General features: G+C 32.2%; 1 protein-coding gene across 1 annotated transcript; it reads right to left on the bottom strand.

Moving 5' to 3' along the window:
- Positions 1 to 2,485: 2,485 nt before the first annotated feature.
- LOC124924716 (arginine decarboxylase-like) lies at positions 2,486 to 4,955 on the bottom strand. Its single transcript, XM_047464711.1, has 2 exons — positions 4,212 to 4,955; positions 2,486 to 3,594 (listed from the first exon to the last, which is right to left on the bottom strand). The coding sequence occupies exons 1-2, from the start codon at positions 4,953 to 4,955 to the stop codon at positions 2,569 to 2,571; spliced, it is 1,770 nt and encodes a 589-aa protein (XP_047320667.1). The 3' UTR covers positions 2,486 to 2,568.
- Positions 4,956 to 14,626: the final 9,671 nt, after the last annotated feature.

Genomic DNA, 14,626 nt, shown 5'->3' with positions numbered 1-14,626 from the left:
TTTTATATATCACAAATCTCTCATGTAAACCATAAGTTATATGTGAATAATATTATCACACTTTACTCTCCATCTTCACTCTAAAAAAACTCAATATTCTACATGGTATAAAGCGTTCTTGAACTATTTCTTGACGGTTTCGTCATTTCAAAAACTGTCACTTTATATCTCAGCCAAACCTGTCTCTATTCGTGTCTCGACAGATTTCTGTCCAAAAAATATTACTTTTCACTTCCATCCAGCGACACTTCGGCGATTCAAAGCTAACTCGCTATCATCAAACATCCAGCGACACTCCGACGATTCAAAGTCAACTCGCTGTCAACAACATCCAGCGACATCCCGACGATTCAAAGCCACTCGCTGAAGTGAAAGAATGTCATCAACACTTTATTCCCTCAACAACATCTTTTCCACAACTCACTTTGGCGGCACAATCAACTTCAACTGTCCCAAAGCGTTTAACGCTCACTTAGGTACATGTAACCCAAAAGATTGGATTGTCGATTCAGGGGCAGCGGAACACATGACGGGGAACATATCTCTGCTACATTACTTTCATATACAAAATCATCTATCCACCGTTCGCGTGGCTAACGGCGCATTCGCAAAAGTTCTAGGAACCGGATCAACTTACGTAACACCTAACATTTGCTTAAAAAATGTTCTCTACGTTTCAAATTTTGATTGCAATTTATTGTCAATTAGAAATATTTGTCATTATAACCGAGGACGATGAAAAAGAGATTCAAAATTTGAAAGAGTTCATTAGTAGCCGATTCAACACCAAAGATCTCGGACCCCTCAATTTTTTTCTAGGAATGGAACTTGCCCGATCAAAGAAAGGGATCTCCTTATCTCAAAGGAAGTATACCAGACCTTTTAAAGGAAACCGGCATGCTTGGATGTAAGCCTGTCGACACCCCAAGGATTCAGTCCACAAACTTGGAAATAACAACGACGATACTCCAACCGACAAAGGTAGATATCAGAGACTCGTGGGACGACTCCTATACTTATCTCACACTCGTTTCGACATCGACTTCACAGTAAGTGTTGTTAGCCAATCCATGAATCGACCTTTCGAAGATCATATGAACGCAGTTTTCAGGATCTTAATGTACCTAAAAGGTTCTCCGGTAAAAGATCTTATATTCACAAGTAAAAACGACAAATCAATTTGTGTGTTCACCGATGCTGATTGGGCGGGGGGACATTACAGAAAGTACATTTTTGGATATTGTTCATTTGTATGGAGCAACCTCGTCACATGAAGAAGTAAAAAACAATTTGTTGTCGCTCAGAGTAGTGCCGAAGCTGAGTATCCTTGAAGAGTTAGGATTGTTTCCGATGGACCTATTCATATGATGTGTGACAACTAAGCTGCAATCAGTATTGGAAAAAATCTGATTCATCATGATAGAACCAAACACATTGAAATTGACCATCACTTTATTTTTGAGAACGTCAATAAAGGATTTATAACACCCCTTTACGCAATCAGGTGGCTGGCATACTCACCAAAACTCTTCCCAAGTCGAATTTTGATGAACAATGGCAAGTTGAGAACTCTCAACATCTATTACCCAACTTGAGGGGAGTGTAGAATTATCTCTCCATCTTCCTTGGAATTGATGCAATTTACTTGCACTCAACATTTGTTTTTCTTATACTCTACACATTACTTGTTGACAGTCCTTGTGTTATTTACATTCAATGTCTTTTATATATCATACATCTATCATGTAAACCATAAGTCATATGTGAATAATATTATCCCTCTTTACTCTCAATCTTCACTCTCAAGAGCTCAATATTCTGCCGTATCAATGTAGGGTAGTTATTTATAGATGAGAGGAAGCATTGAAGATATATACTAGGAGTGTGTGTAAAGAAAGCTCTATCACTATAAATGCAAGTATCCGGGTGATTAAAATGCTTGATGAGGTAGATAAGGAAACCATGAAATGATGGTCCCGATAAAAGAGGCAAAAGAAACATATGCCATGTCAATTGATGAATTGCATAGCTCTCTGTCTATGCACGAGCAAAAGTTTAAGAGGATAGATAGAGAAGAAAATCATGCTTTAAAACTTGGAGACAGAGGACATGGTACATAAAAAAGGACGTGGAAGAGGCCTTTTGTGGAGTGTTATAAATGCCACAAATTGGGGCATTTCCAGTACGAGTATCCGAGATGCAAGAGCAAAGTGACTAAGGGATTGGAACACGTGAACTTTGAAGAAAGTTAAGGTCATCACACATTATGGATTTATCCCTCGCCAACATCATCGGCATGAACACCGAAACCAAATCCCCAATTTCTCATCTCGATAAGACAAGCCATGCATTATCCATTTAGAGTACTATTTGTCAAATTTACATAGTTTTGGTAGGATCTTTTAGGTTTTTTTTTATAATAGTTGTAACACTAATTTATCTTGACCACATCCCTTTAATTAGCCTCTTCTATGTACTTGTACTGTAGAAAGCTTATATAAATTGGAAGAGAATGAATTGTATAACAAGAAATGCCTCTATTCTGATATTCACTTTAATAAAATTCACTCACAGGGAATCACATACCATGATATGGTTGAGAGAAGGGTCTGCAGCACCACTAATGTCAGCACCCATGTTTTTGACCTGCATAAGATAGGATAATGCTTTCTCTGTAATGACCTCGCCAGGAATCATCACCGGAATTCCAGGTGGATAAGGACATATAAGCTCTCCGCATATTTTCCCCAAACATTCTTTGACGGACACTTTCCTCTTCCTAGCGAAAAACGCCTCTCTTGGACTCAAACTGATTGTTATGTCATCAAAAGGCGCATGAGCAATGCCATCCGCATTCTTTTCATTGCATTCTATCCACCTATGATCTGATGAGAGATGTTCCAATCCTGATACCAGCCGTCTGACATGATCCTCTGAAGTTCCCAAGTTGATCGCCATAGTAAGGGATCGCGTCCCACATAGCTCTGGAACGATCCCATAACCTCTAAACAAGATCTCATCAGCTTGATAACCAGAAAGACCTAGCTTCCAAACGCCAACAGTAAGCCTCAGGGGATCAAAAGATGGAAATTTGGCAAAACTAGGGAAGTCAAGTACAGCAATACCCGCAATTCGACTAAGAGACCTCTTAGTTTCAACTGCCTTTTCTACCGCCTCGTCGAAAATTGTTTGAGGGTTTTCACTAAGTTGAGCCCTGGCAGCATCTAAAGATGCTAAAAGAAGATAACTTGGGCTGCTGCTCTGTAGAGTCTGAAGGCATCGGCTAATTCTGTCTCTATCTACTAAGTTTCCCGACAAATGCAACATTGAAGACTGCGTAAGTGAACACAAAACCTTGTGAGTGGATTGTACAGTAACATCAGCACCTTGGCGGATGGCCGGACTGGGAAACTGGTCATGAAATCCAAAGTGAGCACCATGAGCCTCGTCTACAATCAATGGGATCCCATTCAAATGGCAAAGATGAGAAATCTCACTCAATTTGCTGCATATACCATGGTATGTTGGAGAAATTACTAAAACTGCTGAAGCCCTTCTACCTTCAGCTTTAAGTTCATTGATTGTTTTCTCCACCTGCACAAAATAAATTACATGCTTGTAAAGACATATACAGTGTACTTTCCCACGCAATTCAGTTTTCAAATTTAGGCTTGTTTGATGAAGGGTTAATCCAAATAACCCCTTATCCCATCATCCACTACTTCATTAATCAGACCATTAAAATCATTAAAATAAAATACTCTTTTACTTTATTCTTTATATCATATATTAAATACAAAGGATATTTAATTGATTTAACCCAAATAATCCACATATTCAACAAACAGAGTTTTCCCAAAGAAATCGGATTATTTAAATATATATATATATATAAACATCAAACAAACTTAGGCTTTGTTCGATCTGGGTTATTTGAATATATATACATCAACCAAACTCTTAGGCTTTGTTCGATCTCGATTATTTGAATTTAATCTCAAATAATCCACTATCATATCATGAAACACATCATTCAAATCACCAACCAAAATACATTCTATTTCTTTTATTTTTTAGTATTTTTTCATTTTATATTTATATATTTTTACCTAAATAACCTACTTTTCAATAACCTAACTGAACAATGCTATTTTGAAATAACATACTAGCTATCCAAATAACCACCGAAGATTCAACAAGGCCTTACTCACCTGAAATGGAGTTATTCCTCCAGCAATGTCCCAATCACAATCATAATCTGGAATTATATACTTTGGCAATGCGCCTGATAATACCATTGCAGATATAGCAGATAGATGTGAATTCCTTGGAAGAATTAAGGTTTCCCCAGGGGAGCAAGTCGACATGATAGCTGCTTGTATTCCACAAGTCGTACCCCCTACCAGAAACCATGTCTCGGATGATCCAAATAATTGGGCTGCCTTTTGCTGTGCTTCTAGAATTGGACCCTGTGGAGCAAAGAGATTGTCCAGCTCCGGAAGCTCAGGCAAGTCATGGAGGAATGGTCCAACGCCAATGAGCTTACTTAACGATGATGGTGCAGCACGACCTCTGTTATGCCCGGGGAAATGAAAACAGGCAACATCTTGCTCAGCAGAAGCCTTTAATGCACTAACTAGGGGTGGGAATTCACTTACCAGGTCTTCTTTCCTGGAATGAGCAGCTAAGGTAGTACTACTCCTCCTGCCATTTCTCTTAGACTTTCCCAATTCCACCACTAGACCCGGCTCATTACTTTTTATACCTGTAGATAGATAAGTCAGCAAAAGTGTTGCTTTAAATGCATCAATTATAGAAATTGGGCAGATATTTTCTGGTAGATCGGAAATGAACTTACCAAACATGTAGTCTTCACCATTTGTGCCTCCAAGTTTCAGAGTCATGTTGTTCACCCCAAAGTTAAGCCTACCAACCAACTGGAACGATAGTGCCATGAAAGTCAATCGAGGAGAAGATGATTTATACTATTGTATTCCAAATGATTCCTTGATTAATATGAAGCAAGGAAAGTGATTGTCTATTAAATCTGCTGCAATGAAGTAACAACAACACTAGGAGATTAGTACAATTATGTACACAGCATTAGAATAATGGAAGATGATAATGATAATGGCAAATAATTGTAAACGCTTGCAGTTACTTAATTATTTAATCAAGAGTTGAGAATTAGAAAAATTTCCTTAACACCATTTCAGCTCTTGAAGATTTCTAGAGGATCTTATAAAGAAGCTTGTTTAACATTCAGACACATTTGACAAAGCTTTTTGTAGAGTCGTCGTCAGTAATCTATCTATCTACTTCGTAGTTCATTTCCAATTAGAGTTAAAGATTCAGCATTTGAAATGAAGAAACTGGAAGTAATTTCTTATTGGAAAATAAAAAGACAACGTACAGAGCCAATTGTTTCATAGCTCAACATTTGAGCAATTCTCTTAAATCAGCAAAGCAAGTGGAGAATTGAATGATACAGATTGACATGGAGTGATAGGATGAAACAAGTAATTAAAGAAAGAAGCTGCAAACCTACCAAAACCTTCACCGTTGCTGTCGCTTTGTTGCAGTATCTGTCCCAATTCCTCTTTCCCCTTTCCTAATTGCCGCAAACTTTTCCTCCTTCAATCCCCTCTCTCCGTCATAGGCAAGGTAATAGGAGAAATTTGATGAAAAGACCCTCATAGCCTAATTTCAAAAAAGGCCCAAGTTTGATAAATTTGGTCAAAAAGGCCTTTTTATCCTGTGAAATATCATTCTGGCTCCCGATAACAAATTTATCGTTAATGTGCGAACATTAAAAATGCGAGAATCATATAATGCTCGCACATCATCATGCGTGTAATCATTACATGATTCTCGCATCCGTAATGCTCGCACAACATCATACGCATTACATGATTCTCGCACATATGTAATGCTCGCACTTCAACGTATATAATTTTTAGATTTTAAATACGTTGGAGTGCGAGCATTACAGATGTGCGAGAATTATGTAATGCTCGTACATCAACCGATAAATATGTTATCGGAGGCAAAAATGACATTTCATAGAACAAAAATACCATTTTCATAAGATTTATCAAACGTGGGCCTTTTTTGAAATTAGGTCTATTATGAGAATCATTTCATCGCATTTCACGGCAATAACCCATGCCCATATCAGAAGACTCACTCAAGACCCAGAGAAAGACCTTATTTTTAGTCCATACAATAACTTAATAATACATCATAAATATATATATATATATATATATAATTATAATAATTTCTTTTAAATTATTGACAATTCTTTATCAAAATATCGATAACTACGTCTTGTCTTATATGTTTTTTCGTGACTCCACATCCCACAAATTATAGTCTTTCAAGTGTTATTCATCTCGGTTCGGTTCGAATACAATGACTTTGACCTCGTTGATTTTGCCTCTTCTCAAATTTTCATAAGAACGAGATTACCATATTTCTCTCAATCGTGTATTATTGGGAACGTCCAATATAATTCGTTAGATATGGGATGAAATTCATACCGCCACATCTCAAAAAGGGTTGTCCAATTGTGACCTGGCTCGGTGTATTGAGTCCAATTGAGATGGCACGCAATACAATCAACAACTGTATGCGGACATGGAGAGTGATATCGATATCATTTTCTACAATAACAAAAACATTTACCTAGGTCAACGATATGTTTGTTGCCACATTTCCTAGAACCATTATTCGTTTTGTAATGTGCGATAGTCACCTCAAAGATCCTGATTTGCTCATTGTATGAAATAATTTTGCTCATTGTATGAAACAATTTTGCTGATTGTAGTCACCTCAAAAAACAATTTTTTTAAACAATTTTGTGTGTAGATGCATTGTTTCCAATTATTTCAAATAAATCTCTTAGATACTTTGTAATAAGTATGTCCATTTTGAAGATCAAACCTTTCGATGGTCAAGGTTTTCAAAAGGGATTTTGCCGTTGTCGAGCCTAATCTTTAGTTTGGTCCTAGCTTTTCGATTTTATCTTAGGTCTGTCGCGCGGTGCAGTTGGCGGGTAGATGATATCTACCGAACAGCCTCGTCATCGAAAGCGGCTTCCAATTGCTCGGAAATAATAGGCATCCCGTCCCTATCCCTCAATTTAGTTGATAGAAAGGACTTCTCCGAACTAAAAAGCTAAAAAGTAAGAAACTAAAAAGCTAAAAAAAGTAAGGAAGGGTTGTCACGAATTATGTTCGCTTACATGATCTACTGTTAGCGACCCAGAACTTGAGAGTATATTGGATGTTTCTCCTTCAAAGTTTGACTGTCTTTCTACAACAAATTTTATAGAGCGGTAATATATATATATATATATATATTCTACCATTGACGTGATCGAAATAAAATAAGCAGACCTTAAAATATCATTGAAACTTTCAACCAAATTTGACCATAACAATATTCTCTATCGTGAGACATAGTCCACATCTCCATATCTCTAATAGAATATTCTGTAATCAATTTTCAGCATCGAGATTAAGCTCTTTGATTTGTTTAATTTTTTTTCAATTTTTTCTGATTTGACTATTATTGTCTTCCACCCAACATTACGGACATGGTAAAGAAAAAACGATATATACCCATGTCTCCAATAAAGTCATTTTGGTTTTTCTTCATTGCTTCAATTATTTCGGCATGGCGATAAAATTGTGCACACTCCCTTTCTATTGTGGCACATAAATCTTTGAAGGTGGCGTAAAAATCATGACTAACTGGCGATCGTTTCTTCATTAACTAAAGCATAACCAAGTGGGTATTGCTGGTTATTGGAATCAGATCTCATTGCAATTAATAATTTCATGTTATATTTTCTTTTAAAAAATGTACCATCAATATTGATAACTGGTCTAGTATGTTGTCACCCATCAATTATCGATTTGAATGCCCACCATACACGTTTAAACAAAGACGTGTGGAGTTTTATAACATTAACACCATGTTCAATTGATGCACTCGTGTATGGATTAAAATGTATCAAAACACTTAAAACTTTTAAAATTTTAAAATAAGAGGTCGTCTAATCACCATACACATCTGATATTGCTTTTTATTTTGTCAACCAAGCCTTCCACATTTGTACATTGTTAGTATTTGATTTATTATGTTATTCACTTTCAAGTATGAACTCTCCATTACCTATGTAAATTTGAAATAATGAATAACAACTCAAAAAATGTTTACTTGTTATTTTTATAGTACTTTCAATTAGCTTTCAGCTAAGTTTATTGTGGTCTCGTTGGATTATTCTCAAAAGAAAATTATGTTCGGCAGGAAGTTTAGTGATTTGAATGTAACCGAATCGCTTACTTTTGTAACTCGATTTTTTCACGTACATACATCTACAGTACATTTGGCCTCATATAGTACTATAGTGCTTTTTAAAAATGATAATTTCTTAATTCTCTTATGTGACTTTATTTTATTGTATCTATTTATCGTAGTTTGCTTGTTTGTAGAACATTGACCTTTAAACATATCATTGTTAAGCGAATTAAAATTAGGTCACCTTAATTGTCCATGATATTGTTGTGGGATCTATTATGTTGTAAATCATGGTACAATATTGAATATGTCCTTCCATATTTGATGGGTCATTATTCTCAAATTTTCATTCTTTATTGTCATTGCTACTTGTTGAGTCTGAGTCATATGCATTATAATCATCGTCACTTTCATCGCTTTTCAATTCCTAGTTTAAATTAAAATCATCAACTTTACTTAAATTATAAAGTGCATTGGATATTGTCACTCCATTGTTGATAATTTCTTCCATCTGAATTTGTTGTAACGGGTAAAATTTTGAAAATTTTGAGGAGAAGTCAATTATGATTTTATTAGTTTGACTAGCACCACTATCGGTATATTGTGTTTGGAAAATATTATAATTATTAAAATAATTATAATCATCATAATTAAAGTTATAGTTCCTTTGTTTTAATTTTTCATCCACAAAAATACCAATAGTAACAATATTAGACATAAGTATTAAATAAATCTAAAAACACAAAATAACTAAAAGTATATTGACAATATTTTTGTTTGTTTGTTTTCGCTCTTGCTCCACACTGAAGATATATATAGTCAATCTCACATCTTATTTTTATTATTTTAAAAAGTTGAAAATGCAATACAAATGAAAAGGTTGTAACAACTATTCATAATAAATATTTGAAGAGACAAAACAATGAAAATGTTTGATTAAAGTATTCATAATCAAGATTTGTTATGAAAAGTCAAAAACAATGAAAAGTTAGCATAAACTATTAATAATAAAGATTTATTGTGAAAAAAAGACAACAAAATAAAAAAGTTTAACTAAAATATTCATAATAAAGATTTATTGTGATAGGCAACAAAATGAAAAAGTTAGACTAAATTATTAATAATAAAAATATGTTATGAAAAGTATACACAATAACAAAAAGTTAAGACTAAATTACTAATATTAAAAATCTATTGTGAATAAATATTATAATTAAAAAGTTAGACTAGACTATCCATAATAAAAATTTGTTGAAATAGCAAGATAATAAAAAAGTTAGAGTAGACTAAAATAATAATAAAAAATCGTGAAAATAGAACATAAATCTTTAAGAAAATGATTAAGTGAATATTTATATATATATATATATATATATATATATATATATTACTCATTATTGTTGATTAACATTTTTATGCTATATTTATTGATGAATATTTTGACTTATATTTTGATTCGTGTTCTCCGAATGTTAATTTTGTTTAGAGTGTTTGATAAAATTATAATTTTGTAATGTTTTTTTGTTATGCTTAAACTTAAATGTCTCTCATTTCTATTATATTGTATTTTTCTTTTATAAAAATAAATAAATAATAATTTAAATGTATATATTTATATAATATATATAATTAAATTTATAAAAACAATAATTTAAATAGTAATATTAAAATATAAATAATAAAATTTATAAAAATAACAATATTTTAAATAGGTATATTAAAATATAAATAATAAAATTTATAAAAATAATAATTTAAATAGATATATTAAAATCTAAATAATAAAATTTAAAAAATAATAATTTAAATTGATATATTAAAATATAAATAATTAAATTTATAAAAATAATAATTTAAATATATATATATATATAATATAAATTATTAAATTTATGATATACTTAATAATGAGTTATAAGAGTTAAAAAAATAATAACTGAGTTTGAATAGTTAACTATGTTAGTTTAAAAGTAAATATAAAAATATGTTACTTTGTGAAAATGAATTTTAGACAAGCTCATTTTAGGAACTAAACCGACCAACCAAGTTCCAAACTTTTATTAGAGAATGTTATTTTATAAGGAATTAATTCTTATTAAATCAAATAAGTAATTACATATAAAACATTAATTTATAAATAAAATAAAATATAAAAAAATCAAATTTAGATGTTACATAAAATAAGTTTGCAAAGATTAAAATTCTAATTAAATTAATTCATTATTCAGGACGAACTCATTTAAATTCAATAATAATGAGTGAAAAATGAGAACAAGTTGAACAAACCAATTAAGTAGTGTTTGAAGAATCTCTACCTGAAATTATGTGCAATAATAAAATTTATCTTTGTCCGAGAGTTGATAACCAATATCAGAAAAAGTTTGTCAAATAATAACTAACAAATATAGTTAAAATAGCGAGAACTCATTGAAATCATTAAAAGATACTTGTAAAAGAGCTTTTAAATTAAATATTAATTCAAAAAAAAAAACTCTTTAAAAAATAAATACTCTAAATTTGAACAATATCATCTTTTTTGTTGTTGTAAAGAATGAGATGAATATAGACTCAAGAAAAATAGTTAACAACATGATTGAAGGGTATGGACAATAGATGACCCACCAAAGATTAATAATATTATTCGGATTACAATATGACAAATTCGATCCGGCTAAATAGATTGCCGTACCGAACAAAACACAACACCAACTTAAATATGAGTGAGGGAAATAGAAATAATGTAAGTTAAAAATTCATCTTACTCTTGACCCTTCCGGTGGCTTTTTTAGCATTAAAGGATATCTTGCCTTATTTATCTATTAGAGAATGTTAATGAGTCTAATTTTAAGTAAATTCTTAAATAGTTAAAGTTTTACATTTTTAAATTATGATAATAAGATTAAGACTTTACAAATTTATAAATAATTTCGATTTTACAAGTTTATACAATTTCACATTAAAGTAATAAATTTATATTTACAAATTAAAAAAATGTTATTTATTCAAATAAATTAATATAAATAGTTGTGTAAATATAATTTTTTTTTTAATAATTTTTATTATTATTAATTTTTAATTAATTATATATATATATATATATTAAATTGTCAAGGTTTAAATACGTGATTTTTGTATCCAATAATGGAAATAGAAATAATATATATAATATAATTATTTTTTAATTAAAAAAATTCGATTTCATGTAACTCTCATAAACTTGTAACTAATATTTTAAGTAGACTATTTTTACTTTATGACAACGTTGATTGTCTTTCTTTTGAAATTAGATGAGTAATTTTTTGACAAATAAATTGAGTAATTTGCAAAAACAAAAATATCATTATCCAATTATATGTTGGGAATAAAAGGAATAAATCACTACACTTGTGATAATAAATTATTTTCCACTTGATTAGATCTTTAGGAGCGAGAAACAATAAACATAAAAAGAAATATAAATGAAAAATAACACCAAGAATTTAACGTGAAAATCCTTCTCAAATCAAGAGTAAAAACTACGGGACTTTTGTCCAAAAAAAGTTTCACTATAATCAAATGTTTTTTTGGGAAAACGCTATAATCAAATGTTAAACACAAAACAAATGAAAATAATAGTTAAACAAAGAAGAGATCTCATCATCTCTCTACAAATGTATGCTAAATGACTTTTAGATGTGTTTAGGTTAGGCCACTTCCTCTAGCTTTTATAGTAGAACGAGGATAACTCAAGAGACTTTTTCTAATAAGACAATCATGCCCCTATTTAACACAAAAGGACTCTTGAGCTTCTGGGCTTCTAGACTTTTGAGCTTCTAAACTTTTGGGCTTCTTAAACAGGCTAGACTTTTTATTACATAGTTGGGATCCTAAACAAATAACCCAACAAACTCCCCCATCATAACTATGAAATGGTTGTTGTTAAACCCGTGGTTGAATAACAAAACTCGAACTTGTCTTTTGGTATTGCTTTGGCCAACAAATCAACGTCATTATCATATGTATGCACTTTCTCTAAAACTAACAACTTTTCATCTAAAACATCACGTATCCAATGATACCTCATATCAATGTGTTTCGATCTTGAGTGAAATGTTGAGTTTTTCACAAGGTAAATCACACTTTGACTATCACAATAAATCATGTATTTATCCTACACAAAATAAAGTTCAGATAATAATTTCTTAACCCAAATTAATTCTTTACAAGCTTCAAATGCTGTAATAAGTTCAACTTCAACGGTAGACAACACAACACACTTTTGAAGTATGGATTGCCAAGCAATAGCTCCCCCTACAAAGTTAATCAAATAACCCGAAGTAGATTTTCTCGAATCAACATCACCTTCCATATCAAAGTCGGTATAACCAACTAAATCCGGACTCTCATTTCCAAGGCAAAATCTCAAACTTGATGTACCTCGAAGATATCTCAATATCCATTTGACAGTTTCCCAATGTTCTTTTTTTGGATTGGAAAGGAACCTACTCACAGTGCCCATGAGTAATATTTGGTCTTGTGCCAACCATGGCATACATAAGACTTCCAACAATAGAACCATACGGAATATTCTTCATATCTTCTTTCTCATCATCGTTTGAAGGAAAAAATTCAAAGCTCAATTTAAAATGTGTTACAAGAGGTGTGGAAACACTATTGGCCTTCTTCATATTGAATCTCTGCAACACTTTTTCAATATATCGTTCTTGATACAACCATAATTTCTTTGTCTTTCCATCACGACTAATTCTAATTCCAAGAATTTGATTCACTGGTCCAAGATCTTTCATCGCAAAGGACTCCTCTAAGTCTTGTTTCAACCTATTAATTCTCACAGCACTTAGATCAACGATAAGCATGCCATCAACATAAAGTAAAAGAATAATAAAATTATTAAGAGAGAATTTTTGCAAAAACACACAATGGTCGGAAGTAGTCTTCTTATAGTCGTGTTCCTTCATGAACAACTTAAACTTCTTGTACGTACAAGAAGTTTGAGTTGTTCATGAAGGAACACGACTATAAGAAGACTACTTCCGACCATTGTGTGTTTGTGCAAAAATTCTCTCTTAATGACTTTATTATTCTCTTACTTTTACCTTATACCATTGTTGAGGAGTTTGTTTCAAGCCATACAAGTTTTTCTTAAATCTACAAACATAATTCTCTTTACCTTTTACCTTAAACCATCAGGTTGATTCATGTAAATCTCTTCTTCTAATTTACCGTGAAGAAAAGTCGTCTTCATGTCCATTTGTTCAACTTCCAAATCAAGACTAGCTGCCAAACTCAAGACAACTCTAATTGAAGTTATTTTAACAAGAGGAGAAAATATTTTATCAATATCAATACTCTTTCTTTGACTAAACCCTTTGACAACCAAACGAGTTTTGTGTCGTGGACCTGAAGTATACTCATCTTGCTTTAGTCGATACACCCACCTATTTTTTAAAGCTTTATTTCTTTTTTGGTAATTCTACCAACTCAAATGTATGATTGTCATGTAAAGATTTCATCTCATATTTCATAGTATCAACCCATTCTTCGTTATCTTTAGCCTCTTCATATTACTCTGGCTCCCCCCCATCTGTCACCAACGTATATTCATTAGGAGAATATCTAGTTGAAGGTTGTCGGTCTCTCGTAGATTGTCTAAGTGGAATTGTATGTAATTCACCTTGCTCGCTACTATCATTCTCCATGTGAACATCATGTTCACCCTCAACATCATCCTCTTACACCCGATTTTCTATTGAAATAGGGGAATTAGATAAATTAACTTTATCTAAATTTATCGACTCGCCTTTTCCGTTCAACTCATCGTCTTTAGTTTGATCATTTCCCTCAGTAGTCTCATCTTCAAATAAGATAACGTCACAACTTCAGACAAGATTCTTTGTAATTGGATCATACATTCTATAGCCGAACTCATCCTGGACATAACCTAAGAAGATACACTCACGACTTTTCACATCCAACTTTGATCTATCATCCTTTGGAATGTGAATAAAATACTTGCATCCAAATACTCGTAGGTGATCATAAGAAACATGTTTATTTGTCCATACCTTATTTGTAACTTCACCATCCAAAGCAATTGTAGGACTCAGATTAATAACATGTAACACTGTGTGTAATGCTTCACCCCAAAACGTTGGGGGTAGCTTTGTTTCTAAAAAAAAGTATATAATCCTCTCAACAATTGTCATGTTCATCCTTTATGCAAGGCCATTCAACTCAAGAGTCTTTGGATGTGTCTTCTGGTGTCTGATCCCATATTGTTTGTAGTATGCATCAAATGGACCACAATACTCACCACCAT

The sequence above is a fragment of the Impatiens glandulifera genome, chromosome 2, assembly GCF_907164915.1.
Source record: "Impatiens glandulifera chromosome 2, dImpGla2.1, whole genome shotgun sequence".
NCBI classification, from domain to species: domain Eukaryota; kingdom Viridiplantae; phylum Streptophyta; class Magnoliopsida; order Ericales; family Balsaminaceae; genus Impatiens; species Impatiens glandulifera.
This window is presented reverse-complemented; position numbering and strand designations above follow the sequence as displayed.

Coding starts and splice junctions, on each gene's coding strand:
- LOC124924716 (XM_047464711.1), bottom strand. CDS start 4,955: ATGGCACTATCGTTCCAGTTGGTTGGTAGGCTTAACTTTGGGGTGAAC. Junction 3,595..4,211: donor GAGGAATAACTCCATTTCAG/GTGAGTAAGGCC, acceptor TATTTTGTGCAG/GTGGAGAAAACAATCAATGA.